The following is a 14,402-nucleotide window of genomic DNA, read 5'->3' as shown; positions in this document are numbered from 1 at the left end:
ATGGTAGGGTAAATCCAAGAGAAAAAAGAAATGAGAGCACTTGGTATAGTTGAATAATATAATAATGTGATACTCTATGTATTAACACATTTTGTGTTGGCTAAGTACCCCATGCATGTTCATTTGTAAAATTCAGGTAGCTGACACTACTCTAATGCATATATTCTTCCGACTGTGAAAAGGTCAATATGGCAACCCTAGGATACATATGTATATCAAGGCATGGTTGTACTTTCATGGGGCTAAAGGAGCAGCCGCACCGGGTACTGCAAGGAGAAGAACGCACTTAAGCTGCCCAACAACAATTATCTTGTGTCTCATTCCGCCTCGGGAAGCACATGTGATGTTAGTGCATGGTGGGGCCTCTGCCCCAGGCACCAAAAGCCTTAGTTATGGCTCTGTATCACGGCCAATGGCTGTTCTATTTTTACAGAGTCTGGTTGTACATACCTAGCCTGTGGCAGCACTCTGAAGAACCTAATAGCCCGCCTGGATCTGCTCTATATTATAGAATTATATTATATAAGTATTCCAAACAAGGGTATGATAATTAATGAGTAAGTTTGTGTCTTGTTAAGATAATGTTTTAATTGCATGAGAAAAATACATTTAAATGATTTTGTAATGTGCTTCTTTGTTCTGGAATAACCTATTGTAATAATGACGATATGTAGGTGTTGCTGCTTACCAACGCTCCACAGTTCCATTTTGGTTTTTGTCAGGCTCAAAAGCAGGGTTATCATATCCATTCTGGTGTGGGTCATCTGGAACAACCAAATGTCAACAATATATCAGTGACTGAAAGATCTGTTATCCATCATTCACCAGTAAACCATGTGACAGATGTATGAGTGTGAACGGGTTAAATCCTACCAGCTCTCAGGCCATCGGATCACCCTCCCCACAGAGCACAGTTTACCCAATTGCCCCAACGGCAGTGGCTGCTTGGATGCCTTTCTTGGCAACTGGTTCTACAATGTGGTCTGGTTAGATTTCCACATAACTTTAAGGATTCTTAATCATTTGTAAGATTTCTGTACAACGGAAAAGCTTAAACTAAATATCCTTCACAATTCATATAAAACTTACCAGAAATGTATTTATTCTTTGGGGGATCTTCTAAATCTTCTTTAACAGCCATGTCTGACTCTTTGACCACCTGTATGGAAAGACACAACAAGCTCAATGAGATAAGTTTTAGGTAATACGTTGTACATCTGTGTCACATAAGGCTTCCTAATTGCATGTTGAATACATTTTCTGCAATTATTGTGTCTATTAAGGCTGTAGAACACTCTGTATGATTTACTCAAAACCTACAAACCTTCTTCATTCTTACATCAAATGTTGTAGGTCTCAACAGGTCCCAGGAGCTGCCAGCACTTCAGAACTGAATGCACCGTTGCCCAGTGCCCCCGTGAACATTTAAATAAATAGGGTGAAGGAGATATATTAAGGATCCTTGTAGTTTTAATATAATTAATTCTTCTTGATTAACAGGCAATTTGACCTTGTCAATAACATTTCCTCCCCGGCACTTGGCACAATTATGCAAAATTAAAACATTAAAATATAATGCACATATATAATATGGCATTTTTGAGGTGCAAAGAATATGTTGGCAGCATCTGTTATTAACCAATTAGCAATGAAAACAGCAAATTAGGCATATTATGAATATTTTTTGCCTTCAGAAAACATGAACATACTGTTTTAGCACAAAATGATTTCCAGAACACATTGTACCTTAGCCTCGCTCCACATGAGTATTTAATGTCTATGTTTATACATATCTAAATATGCTCCCGAAACCCTGTCCTATTCTGTTTGAAGATTTGTGCCCACTGCCTAAAGCCTTGTATTTGTTATTAATTGTAATTTCACATATCACCACCAGGATGCTTAGAGTTACATTAGAACTAAAGGTAGTGTTTACCTCCTGATTGGATCTGAATGTACTATTGCTTTTTGGATACTAAATTGTTAGATGGGACAATATATTACTGAGCTACTTGGGCTGGACTTGCCCCAGCCAAATGGTATCAGACCTCTTTTCTCTTTTTATGAATGGGGGCAATCTGTACTTTGTAAAACATCATAAAAGTTGTGAGATCTTAATAATGGTGGGATTGATACATACACTATATGGAAAAAAAGTATTGGACACCTGACCATTACACCAAGGAGGTCCATAAAAACATGGTTGGATGAGTTTGGTGTGGAAGATCTTGACTGGCCTGCACAGAGGCCTGACCTCAACCTCGTCTAACACCTTTGGGATGAACCGGAACGTTGATTGCAAGGCAGGCTTCCTCGTCCAACATCATTGCCTGACCTCACAAATGCTCTACTGGATGAATGTGGAAATTTCCCACAGAAACACTCCAAAATCTTGTGGAAAGCCATCTCAAAACAGTGGAAGGTGTTATAGCAGCAAAGGGGGGACCAACTACATATAAATTTCTATGAATTTAGAATGCTATCTCATAAAACTCCCTGTTGGTGTAATGATCAGGTGCCCCAATCCTTTTGTCCATATAGCGTATATCCTTTTGAAAAAGAGAGACTGTGGACAATATCACATTTAATGTAATTATTATACTTGACATTGTTAGGTTATATACCTTTCAATATATCTATTATAGTATATTTTAGCACTGGTTTCATAACACAAAATAAAGTATTTTTTGTTGCTCTAAGAGGATTTTAGGAAACAGCCTTTGATTATATCATTGGGGTGCTCTGAGATTTGTTTGTACTAATTGAGTTGTGCCAATGCAAGGATGCAGGGTGCTAGGGTAGTGACATCATCATATATTTCAATGAAAAGATCTCCCCACTCCCTCAAAAATCCATGTATTACAGATGTTAGAGTCAAAGGGCTGGCAATGATACAACTTATGTGGTATTCAACTATTTATTATTTATAATAATGCAACCGCAATCAGTACAGTTATGGAACTGTGCCCACAGACATCTCAGAAATGTTTACACTCATAACTCATATGACCACAACCAAAATAATCCTGCATAATTCAATGGGAGAGAAATGTAAAGCTGAGTGCCCCCCCAATACAGCAAACACACGCATACTCATTCTAAAGCACACATTCACTCACTTTATGGAGAGCCACATGGCGCACACTGACACGGGGTGCTGTAACTTTACATAACCTGACCCCACTGAGCCTCAGGTCCCCCTGCTCCCCAGGTCATCCTGATCCTGTACACCCCTTGAAGGATCGATGCTTCATCATGCAATATCATTAGTTTATGATAAAAGTAGTATTAAGAGCCCTCTTGCACACAAAAAATGAAAACACATTTTCACTAAACACACCGGTGTCTTCCGACCTGCTGCCTCTCCCTCTCCAGTTCTGTATAGTATCTTGTCAAGTTACGCAACTCATACATCGCAGATTATAATTATATGTGTTGTTGCGTGGTCCATGTAAATGACGTGCACACGTTAAAAGTACATTCAGTCCAGGTATATGCCTGTTTGGGAAACTTCACAGTTGTGGGTAATTAAAAACCTAATCCTAACCCTTCGGGCATTGAGCATGATTTGTAAATGTATCCACTAAGACAAAATATTAATGGAGCTCTTTAGAATACTAAGCAAAAAACGTAGCGGATCTGTCACTTTATTCTTTCTGCTGAAGGTTTAATCACATAAAAACACAGCTTCTATGGAAACAACCGATCACTGCCTTTTTTAACGTCACAGGACAATTGCGTTTCCGACAGAAATTCTGAATAAAATTTGACATGATTAAATCATTTTTTTGAGAAAGGTTTGAGTATTCAACAGTACTCAAATAGAGTCGCCCGCAAGGCCCTTTAACTCCTGACGGCAAACCTATGGATTTCCGCTCCCGTTAACCCCTGCGATGCTGCGTAGATAAGGTAGGCTAGATGGGGAAGGGACCAGGGAGATACTTCATGTTGTGTGTCTTCGGCTTCGTATACGTTTTGCCGGCACCATGTTCGTATGTGTGGTATTCGGGCTGAACAACGAAATTGCACCCTTCGTGTTCGTTTTCATGTTTGCACGAGTACGAACGGTCAAGTCTAATTATCACCATCACTCCCTCTACCCCTCCACATTGGCTAAACTCATTTACCACCTTAAACTGCTGTGACCTGCACCTTATCATCTCTATCGTTCTCCTTAACCCCTGTACTGATGCCCTCACTTAGATGGTTAGTATTGCTTTTGACTTGACTAGCGAGGAAGGTTGATCCTCTCAAAATGTCATCCTTAAAATGAAATATTATTATTATTAGGTATTATTCTACATTGCAGTACTGATTTTTTCAATGTTCTATACACTTAATACACGTATGCAATGATGTTTCCAAATTAGAGGCTCACATATAGCTATATCCATGGGAGCTATGATCCTTGTATCAGGATCTGCATGGGTATCCTTCCCCATTAAGTTATTGCTCCCTATTTGTTAATTTGCTTAATTATCTTGTTTCATCCTGCAGCCTTTTTATGGGTTGAGTAAGAGGAAAGGACTTCATTTCAGGGCAGAAAATAACTACATATACTAGTTTTGCTATCTTTTTGCCACCATCCTCAGCTTCCTTGGGGTAACCTAATCATATCCTTTTACATTAAATAGCTCCAAAACAATCTATTGGTAAAACTAAAACTGCACCTTCCATATGGAATAATTACCCTTTTACTTTTATATTAGATATTGACAAATATTGATATCGCTAAGGTCAAATTGGGTCCCGGAATGGCTTAATTCTGAACCGTGCTTCCAGCGGGAAATGATTGCCTGTGCATGCGTCTGCCAGATCCCTACAACATGTACTCATTTATTTGAGGTGTGCAAAGTATTTAGATGTTAATTAATTAATTAAAATCTATCTGAATTCTCTGTGCAACTTGATTACAAGATGTACGTTTCCTTTATATTGACGACAATTGTGGGTTGGGTCATGCAAATAAAATGCACATTAAACAGCGCATCAAATAATAAATCATATTTCATTACAGTATGCAAAACTAATTTACATAAAAGGATAATTATACAGATATCAATCTACTGGAATATATCCAGTGGAATTTTAGTATATTACTACTATTACTTATTACTATATTAGTGTCTTCACAATACAGCAATATTACATTCTTTTATCATGCCACAAGTAAGACATATGTCCATTCTGTTATGGTTGATCTTATTTCTTAATAAAATATTTCATAATTACCGTATTTAGATTTTTTTTTTTGCATATGACATGGAATCCCATAACACGGGAAAAAACACTGTTTTCTGAACTCTATTTTAATGACTTTTTTTTACCACATAGCAGTACCATCAAGGATATTTTAAGCTATTTGAAAGGATACCACAAATGGATGACTTATTCTAGTTTATCATTACGGGAGCAATATTATCTGAATTACATTTCAGCACATTCTCAATTCTAGCCAATTTCTTAATTACCCTTATTATAAAATGCAGTTAAGTCATATGTTACTGCAAACACGTGATTTTTAGGTGCTGGCAAAGATTACATTACATTTATTTACATATCAAGATCCCCTAGTGGATCTTGGCTTATATACTTTGACACCCGGAGAGTGTTATTTAAGGGTTGCAGCTGTGTATCCAACACACGAAAAGAAAGGAAAGTTCTAATTTATCATTATCTTATCTTTTTTCTCCTTATACTGGTCTTCATCTCTCATTCACCTTTAGATATCAATTTATTTATATATCGCCAGCAGATTCCATCAAATTCTGTTAGTAGAATATTTTTAAATCACAAACAATAACAAACTGGTGCAAAAGGAGAAAAAAACTGCTTTTACACTCTAGTTGGTGGTTGGAGGGAAAAGTAAAACACCAGGAGAGGACCGCTAGGATTGGGACCAGTTGGTTGAGTCATGATGATCTGTAGAGGTTGTTGGTCATTCAGATGGCTTGATTAGGATTAAAATAAGAACATGCCAAGTCAGAGATGACCCAAATTAGACAGATCTCTTGAGAAGAGAGAGATGTCCCCCAGCTGATCTTGACATCCATTTTTCAAAATGCAAATGTAAAAACTGAGGTAAAATGTATATAGGGTTGAATGACAAGATTCTCTAGCTATGAGTATAAAACCATAATATGCAGGTGCGCATACTTAAAGTGCCTGGACATACAGTTTTTAGGTGATAGGGGGCACTCAACAGGTCGAACAGCAGCTGGGTGGGGCAAAGACATAATTTGTGTATTTTATAGATTCTAATTTTACTACGGCTATGATATGTGGTTCAGATCATTCAACTATACACAAATTACCAACATACCCTATGTGGAATTTAATACTGGCCACTTGTGAAGTGTAAATGATGTAGGCCAGTCTTGGGCCAAGTAGTATAAGCAGTTCTGTAAATATGCTAATGCTTAATGTCTATAGAGTTAATTATTTTAAAAAAATTAAAATAAATCTTAGCTACCAGCATCCTAGATCATGCTTAAAAAAAAGGTATTCAAGTGAACCTTGACAGCAAAACGTTACATTCAAGTTGGCTATGTGCAAGCCACAGAGGCAAATCTAACCATTTGGCGCAACAATAAAACAGCCCAAAATGCATTTAGAGTTATGCACTGTCCTGCCCTTCCATTTATATTTTTCATTACGTAAAAAATAAAGCCCACAAATAAGAACATAAGGGATCCATTTATCATGTAAAAGCTGCCTAAAGCCCATATTACACAGGACACCCTGGTGGTACTAATGGGAATTGCAAAAAACATCTTCAGTTAGTAGTATCAAATCAGAACAAAACCAGTGGTCAAGAACATCTAGTAAGGACTCCTCTTGCTCATTCTGTACATCCTCTTGGCTAAGCCCTCAGAAATGTCAAATAGTACTGCTCCTCTTCAGAAGGACATGCAGGACATGGCCTAGACCAAAATACAGAGCTGCCTGTCTTCCCCTGCTTGCACACTACATGTTAAAAAGTAAAAAGAACGGTTTTAACTAATCTCATTATCATCGTCCATTGTGCTTGCACCTTACAGTAATTCATACACAAGTCAGTTTTTAATAAATCCACTGGCCTGTTTTCACTTTCAAGGCTGTACTTTGGCAAACAGAGTTTCCTTATCATAGCCAAAAGCTAAATAAGTTATCCACAAATTTTTTTCTTTGTATAAGAGTTTCTGAATTTTTCCACAATGGGTTCATTAGAATTATTGTACATGAATGAACTGCTGGTTATTTGCATATGTCCTGAAGTAATTTAAGGAAGTATTATGATGGGAACAGTTACGTTTAGCAAGATATAGCACTCTCACGCTATTTAATATACATTATCCTTCAGGGCATTATGCAAGGTTTTAAATATTTTGTTGATGTTGGCATAACTTAACTTATTTTTATATTTAATGTTTGTGTAGACGGCTGTAAACGTTTCCACAGCAAGTCAAGTGAGTACACATTATACCAGTGATACTTGCGATATAAATTCTGAAAGTAAATGCATTTGGTTGATTTGTTTTGACATTTTACGGGTATTTTCTTTGGCTATTTGAAGGCGTTTGAAGGGTGGACCGCAGGTTATAAAATGTTGCATGGTGGATTATAAAGCACGATGACATAATCCTAATGAAGCAACCTGCATATTCTGTGATTCCAGATGGAAGTAGGGTTATATAGGGTGAACATACCTTCCTTTACAAGGGGCAATGATGTTTACAATTTGCTTGTCCAGCAGCACTTGGTATTAGCACATCATTTGCGAGAAGGTATTAACACTACCAATGCATTCTGCCCCCTAGTGGCTGGGATCTAACTGAACCCAGTAGCATCTAATCATCCCACCAGAACCATAGGCTCCTTGACAAGAGTAGCTCTTACTATATCTCACACTAAACAATCAACTTTTAAAATAATTAGCTTCTCTGATAGACTTATATTAGATTTCCACTTAAAAAGCAATAAAAAAAATCAACTGTTTGTTGTGCTTAAGTTTTGATGGAACATCTGAAAACATTTACAATAGGATTATATCTATTAAACTAAATACATATATACAAATACCCAGGAAGGGTTTACATTTGTCAACATTTCCAATACTTCCAACAAAAACAGAAAAAAAACATCTGAAAATGTATTTTTTAAAGTAATATCTATGACAATACGTTGTCTTGATAATAATCTGAGACGACCAAATTCAGCCACAGTAACATTCACGTTTCTATCCTGCTCATTAGAAAATGTTTTTATAATAGCAATGTAATCCACAAATATAATATGATATTGGCAGAGGGCTGGAGTAGAAGACCAATCTGCTGTTCTTTAAATCTTTAACCCTTTGAAAGCCAAGTCTGTGCATATATGTATACTATGGGTAAAGGTGTCTTAAACTTATTTTCTTAAAATCTTCACCTCCTAATTTCTTATCCATGTTGTATATTGTAGGGCAGAGATAAACTAAGTCGTAAACAGGTGTATAAGATGATTTTCAATATGTTTAATACATTTCAACAAAAGCTGTTTTGGAGATAAACACATCAATCTGATTTGGTGAGTAATTAATTCTACACTATGACTTTCGTCTAGAATCAGTCTCTGCTTGGATATATTATATTCTTTCACTTATTATTGACAAATTGTGTCTGGCTATATATATATATTATATATACTTAACTACACACTAAAATTTGTAATAAGTATTGTCATGCCCTTAAATTATAGCAATAATTACTTACAATGAATCAGTAGAAACATAACAATTACAACTTCCAAATATTGCACTATTACAACCACGTAGTGGCAATATTGAGCCTGGGAGTAATTCTACTCTAGTGACCCAGTAATGAATCAAATTTAAAACATTTGACAACCAACACCCTGAAAGTGTACCATCCAGTTTAAAATACATTTACAGAATAGGAATGAAAAGAAAGCCTATGAAAGAAGGATAGGAAGACCCAAGTTAGTTTATGCTGCTGAAGCCTTTTTACCCCAGTCACACTAGTGGCTATATACAGAGGTGCAGCTAAAGCACACAACGATTCTGGTAGTTGCCCAAAAACTTTAAATAAGAGCAGTGGAGGCAGCTGTTGCTGCTACCCTTTTCTAATAAATAGTTAACAAGCAATACATGGATTTAAGTTTATAAAATACACAAAAAGCATAAAAAATTTAACATATAAACTGTGACAAAAAGCATAAAAAAAATTGAACATATAAACTGTTACTGGCTGTAAAGGCGAGAACTTGGAAAGTAAAAGCTAGTGAGTCAACTTAATACTATAAAATAACAGGATTTTTGTCTATACAGATCTTAAGCTTTTAAATCTATCTGATTTAAAGATTTCAGTTTTCCAAAGAAATGGTGGGGATTTTTTTGCATTTAATACAACTTTGTGGTATACAATGTATTCCACATTTTACACACCATTTTAAACCTCAAATCTCACAACCTACAATGGTATATTAAAATAAATGGAAAAATGATATACCATCTTAATATACAAACTTGAATCTTTTACCATCACGTTGAGTGATCCAATAGATCCCTGTCATTCTTTGTATAAATTACAAAATGTAAAATATAATCTCACCGTTTATGTAAAAATCTTATCCTGATCCAGAGATGGATGCGTCCCTTCCTTTGTAGATCAAGATTACTTAACACAGTGTGCACCTCGCTTATATAGCTCTAGAATGGTCAAGTCGTCTGACCTGTTTCCAGGCAATCACATTCTGAAGCAGGTGAAAAGTCATTCCACTTGCAATATTAGCATCATCCTATGCCTCGCCTATTCTCCCTGTAGAACTGGTTTTTAGAAAATTATGAGAATGTTATCAGCAACTTTGAAAGTTTATATGCTGAGATTTTGCATTGTCATTGCAAAAACGAAGATGCATATCCCTGTATTGGGTTTTATTTTCTTAAGTATTGTACAAGCAACAACTATGAAAGAAAATGACACCATCTTTACCTTTAACAAACAAATTTTATTTCTAGGAAATGATCACGCATTTTTTTGTAATGTGTTACTTTTGAAAAAATGTTTGTTTTGCACCAACGTGCTTTGTGTTCAGCTGTCCCCCTTTTATATCTGTAATAACCAATTAGTTTAATATTAAAAAGGGAAATATATGAAAGTTTACCTATTTCATTATTTCTAACAACATTCATATTTATGTAAAAGCTCCACAGGAGAAACGTAAGGTGATGAAATGTATTATAAAGTATTTAAAGTTAAGTAATATCTTGTATATTAGAACTGATTTAGGTTAAATTAGTTTGTTCTTTCTAACACAGTTCCTGCATTGCTGCTGGTTGGATATTCACATTTCACATACAGTTCAAAGGGGTCGCATCTGTCATATTAAACATTTATTAGTAAAGCAGACTTTTGACACATAATTTAAAAATCTAAAAACAATATTTTTTTGCCGATAACAATACAATTTTTGGAAATAAATTCTTTATTTTTTTAATGTATCTACAAACATACTTCCCAAATGTTAAGAGTATCCAAAGCCTGCAAAAAAGAAATATGAAACGTTACAAACTAAGTCAGGATGCACAGCAGCCCACAGAGAATCAAATAATACAAGTAGTTGTTTAACTTGGGGTGTTTATTAAGTATGCTTTCTGATGGATTCATTTTAAATGAAAGATAGTCTGGACAATGCATCACATTTAAAAAAATAAATAAAAATAAATGATACTTTCACCTACAAGTTGTCATTAATATAGATAAGATGACCCTAAAATGTTTTGTTTTATTCATCTTGCCTGCCATCCACTGCTGTTTCCACAATTCTTTTTCCTCAACTTCATTCACTTCTTTAAATAGGACAATTTACTGTCATGATAACTGCCTGTCTGGAAATGAAAGGGTTAATATGTATAAGTGAGAAACAGGCGCAAAAGAAAAAAACGGCAAATGAGACATGAACACTTAGGAGCAAATCCAGTCGCAATGCAATTGTTTTAAAAAAATGTGATCTATTTTGCATATATCGTGATCATTTAAATATTTATTAATAATTACTGTTACGGAGATGTATATGTAACATTTTCGAAAAAGTGTCACAAGTTATGCTGAATAACTGTGACAAGTAGAATTGTAGTTATTTGGTGAAAAGTCTTATTATAAAATATAATAAAAGGAAGGCATAATACCTGTTTGTACCTCTGCCAGTCTACGCCCAAGGTTTGCTGGTTAACTGTATTTGATTCTGCTACAGGGCAAATGCCATTCTACGAGTTGAAGTCAGTTTATGTTGATGCACAACCTTTTGTAAGTGTAACCTAAGGTTATCTCAGTTGATCTCCTTCCAAATAAGGAGCATTCTGGCAGACACTACTTTTACATTGTTTGCAGGGTAAACCTGATTCACCGTTAAGAAACAATGATAGCCGTCTATGAATTAGGATAAGCTTCATAGAAAAGCTGCTTCTTGTCTCTACATACGAATAGATTTCATCAAGGCGACTGAATTCAGGTGACTTAGCTGGCCAAAAAAACAATGTCAAAAGCATTTCCAAGTCCAGTTCAATAGAGGATTCCATGCATACATGCATATGCAGATAAAGGTCAATTATTTTGTGCATGAGAGTGCATGCCCATAAATGTAAGGAAGTACAATGAGTATCACAAATACTCATTGTTAAGAGATAACAATACCTTTTTTTAAAAAAAAAATATTTGAATAGAATACTGCTTTTTGATGTTTAGGTTAGATTTAGGACTCTAAGTCATACATGCCTTTATTTATAAAAAAAAATATTCTTTGGCAAAACCCCATATGCAGACAAAATAATCAGAAGCTTCCATTGCTTTCCATGGCATTTGTATCACAAATGTTCAGGAATTTTTGGTGCACAGTAACTGGACTAATTTTGGTGCAGGGAAGAAGATTAGCTGGTAACCTTAACTTCCTATGGGCAATATTAACAGTATAAACATGACCCCAGCACCTAAAATAACTCTCCAAAAGCACTTCAGGACATTCATAGTGCCCAACGCATTCACAATGACTCCTAATAAAGGTCCAGCCAATTTCTAGCTGGTGCTCATTTGTTCTGCTCGCACAATGTCCATCTTGAGTAATACTTCCCCTACTTCTGAAATGTCCTCTTTCTCTTGTTCCTAATCAGACTTTAATATTCTTATTGATACCATGTCACAGAACAATCTGGAATGACAGTCTCTGGCTCCCCAAAATATTGCGAGTGTCTCACTTTCCTTCAGTTGACATTCATATAAAATGTGTTAAATAAAAATATTAGTTGTAGTATGACACCAGTTGTACCACCAGGCCTACCACCACCAGGTTATCTTTTACATCAACAAGAAAAATTCCAGTTCCAAGTTTATGCTACTGCTGTGCTATAAACAAATGATCTGACTCATAAGGGGTACAGCAAAGGAGACAGGGATGAAATTAATAATATGGAACTATTTCACTGTTGATACATAGGCTACTAATATGGCAATATAATATATATATCTACGAGGAAGGGGAGGGGCTCATGTCTGATTTCGATGGGGCCCTAAAGTGGAGTTGCCAGGAAGTTTCTTCAGTTTTGTCCTCCTTTTCACTAATATTTTAGACTATGGGAAAAATCTTATTTGTGCTGTTTTCTTGTAACAATGGCCTAGTAAGTAACAGTTTGTATGCCCTATCTGGTAGCAGTGTACAGTCTGGTAGCCAGTGTACCTTAAGGTATATTGTCCTGTTAGGCAGCTCAAAATAGACCTCACCTTTTCCAATTATATTCTAAAGTATGGGAAAACAATGAGTTTTTCCAGTGTGCTCCAGTCTTCACTGAAATCTCAGAGTGAATCAGGGACACAGGTATGTCGTGGGAAGTGGAGTAGTCGTAGTCTATGTGGGCTGGCATTCAACCAGCCTTGCTCTGAATGAAGGCTATTTAAGGGCAGGAGAGTGACAAATCTACAAAGTAGGTTGGTGAATGTGGACATCTGACAGTGATACACATTACTTTCATGCCAGACACAAGAGGGACGGTCAGCTTGAGGTTCTATCGGAATGTTTTTTTATTCATTTTTTTTATTTTCAGAGACGAAAACAAATTAAAATTTGTTTTCACAGACCATCAGGTATAAATTGTATTTCTCGACACACAGCCAAATGTAGAATCCATTTAGGTATTTGGGTGTCTACTGGCTGTTTTTCAGTTTCTTCCAATTTGGAACCGACTAGGCAACATGACTGACAAGGGTGCAAACAGATAGAAAAGCTGCGTGTGGCAACAGGATATTCATCATTTTCTAGCCAATTAGCCAATAAACCACGCTGGGTGGCACAAAGAATAGAAATCTGAATCTCTGACAGAATTTCCACCGTTGATGAATTAAGAATATTCTTTCCAACTTCTGAAAACATTCTCTGTCCAGTTTGACAATGCCTTCCAGCCCTGCTTATATTGATGAAGAGACTTAACAAACTGGACTGACACCACAGAAGTAATTAAAAGTAACGCGAGTTATAATTAGCTAACTAATCACTGGATCGTTGTCTCTATATTTAGAAGGGAAAAATCACTGGCATTCTTGTGCATCTAGGTTACTTTAACAACGAACACAACCATGAAAGCTGAGGCAAGCTTTGTGCATTCATATCCAAAGAACATTACTGCCGTGAAAGAAAGGGAATACATCTAGTTTTCAAGATGGTTAAGCTCATCTTTAGCAGAGTATTACTCATCAGCTCCAAAGACATGACACACTAATAAACACAAGGGGTAGAAAATTCATTTTTCCTCATAAAAAGACTTCACGTAAACCATTCCCAAAATTGAAAAATGAAAAATCTCTTCTCTAGTTCAGAGGTGGTTTGAGAAATGCATCAAATTCCATCAAATACAAGATTGGACAAATTAAGAGAAATGTATCATCAAGTTCATCTTCTGAAAAATGCTATAGGCATAACTTAAGACAGACAAAACCTAAATAAAACATTTTCTTGACGTAAAGCATTTTTTAACAGCTAGAGAAGTTTTCTAGAAATAAAGTTGAATGGCACGTACAGCTTAACAAAGAAAACTAGTTTCATGTATTTCCCTATTGCCCACTGCCCTTCAAACTCATATTATGGTATCAACCAAAGTTGCCTTAAGGCAACGTTTGCTTGCTTGCTCCACTTTCTGTATAATGTTTTAAAGTTTTAGATTTTGAAACAATACAGGACCATTTATAAAGATCTGTTTCTCAGCCTTTTGATAACCACACGTGAATTTTGTTTTGAGTTTGTGTCTTACATTTTTCCTACTTTTTTAAATCTACCCTGAAAATGAATCTTACTTAAATTAGGAGTAAAAAGCCACAGGAAAGGATGTTGTTAGGAAGTATACTGAACTATGTTGGAAACGAATAATGTGCCTGGGAAAA

At 35.8% G+C, this 14,402-nt stretch overlaps 1 protein-coding gene across 1 annotated transcript in view; it reads right to left on the bottom strand.

Annotated features, from left to right (window-relative positions):
* LOC128469243 (ATP-dependent translocase ABCB1-like) overlaps positions 1-9,702 on the bottom strand; it is a 31,048-nt gene extending 21,346 nt beyond the window's left edge. The window contains exons 1-3 of the mRNA XM_053451072.1: positions 9,591-9,702; positions 1,090-1,159; positions 689-764 (exon numbers count right to left, since the gene is read on the bottom strand). Coding sequence (XP_053307047.1) covers positions 689-764; positions 1,090-1,141 — 128 coding nt within the window. The 5' untranslated portion in view covers positions 1,142-1,159; positions 9,591-9,702. The remainder of the gene's footprint in view (positions 1-688; positions 765-1,089; positions 1,160-9,590) is intronic.
* Between the last annotated feature and the right edge of the window lie 4,700 nt (positions 9,703-14,402).

This window comes from Spea bombifrons, chromosome 11, assembly GCF_027358695.1.
Source record: "Spea bombifrons isolate aSpeBom1 chromosome 11, aSpeBom1.2.pri, whole genome shotgun sequence".
NCBI lineage: Eukaryota > Metazoa > Chordata > Amphibia > Anura > Pelobatidae > Spea > Spea bombifrons.
The sequence above is the reverse complement of the archived record's forward strand: the minus strand, read 5'-3'. Positions and strand labels throughout refer to the sequence as shown.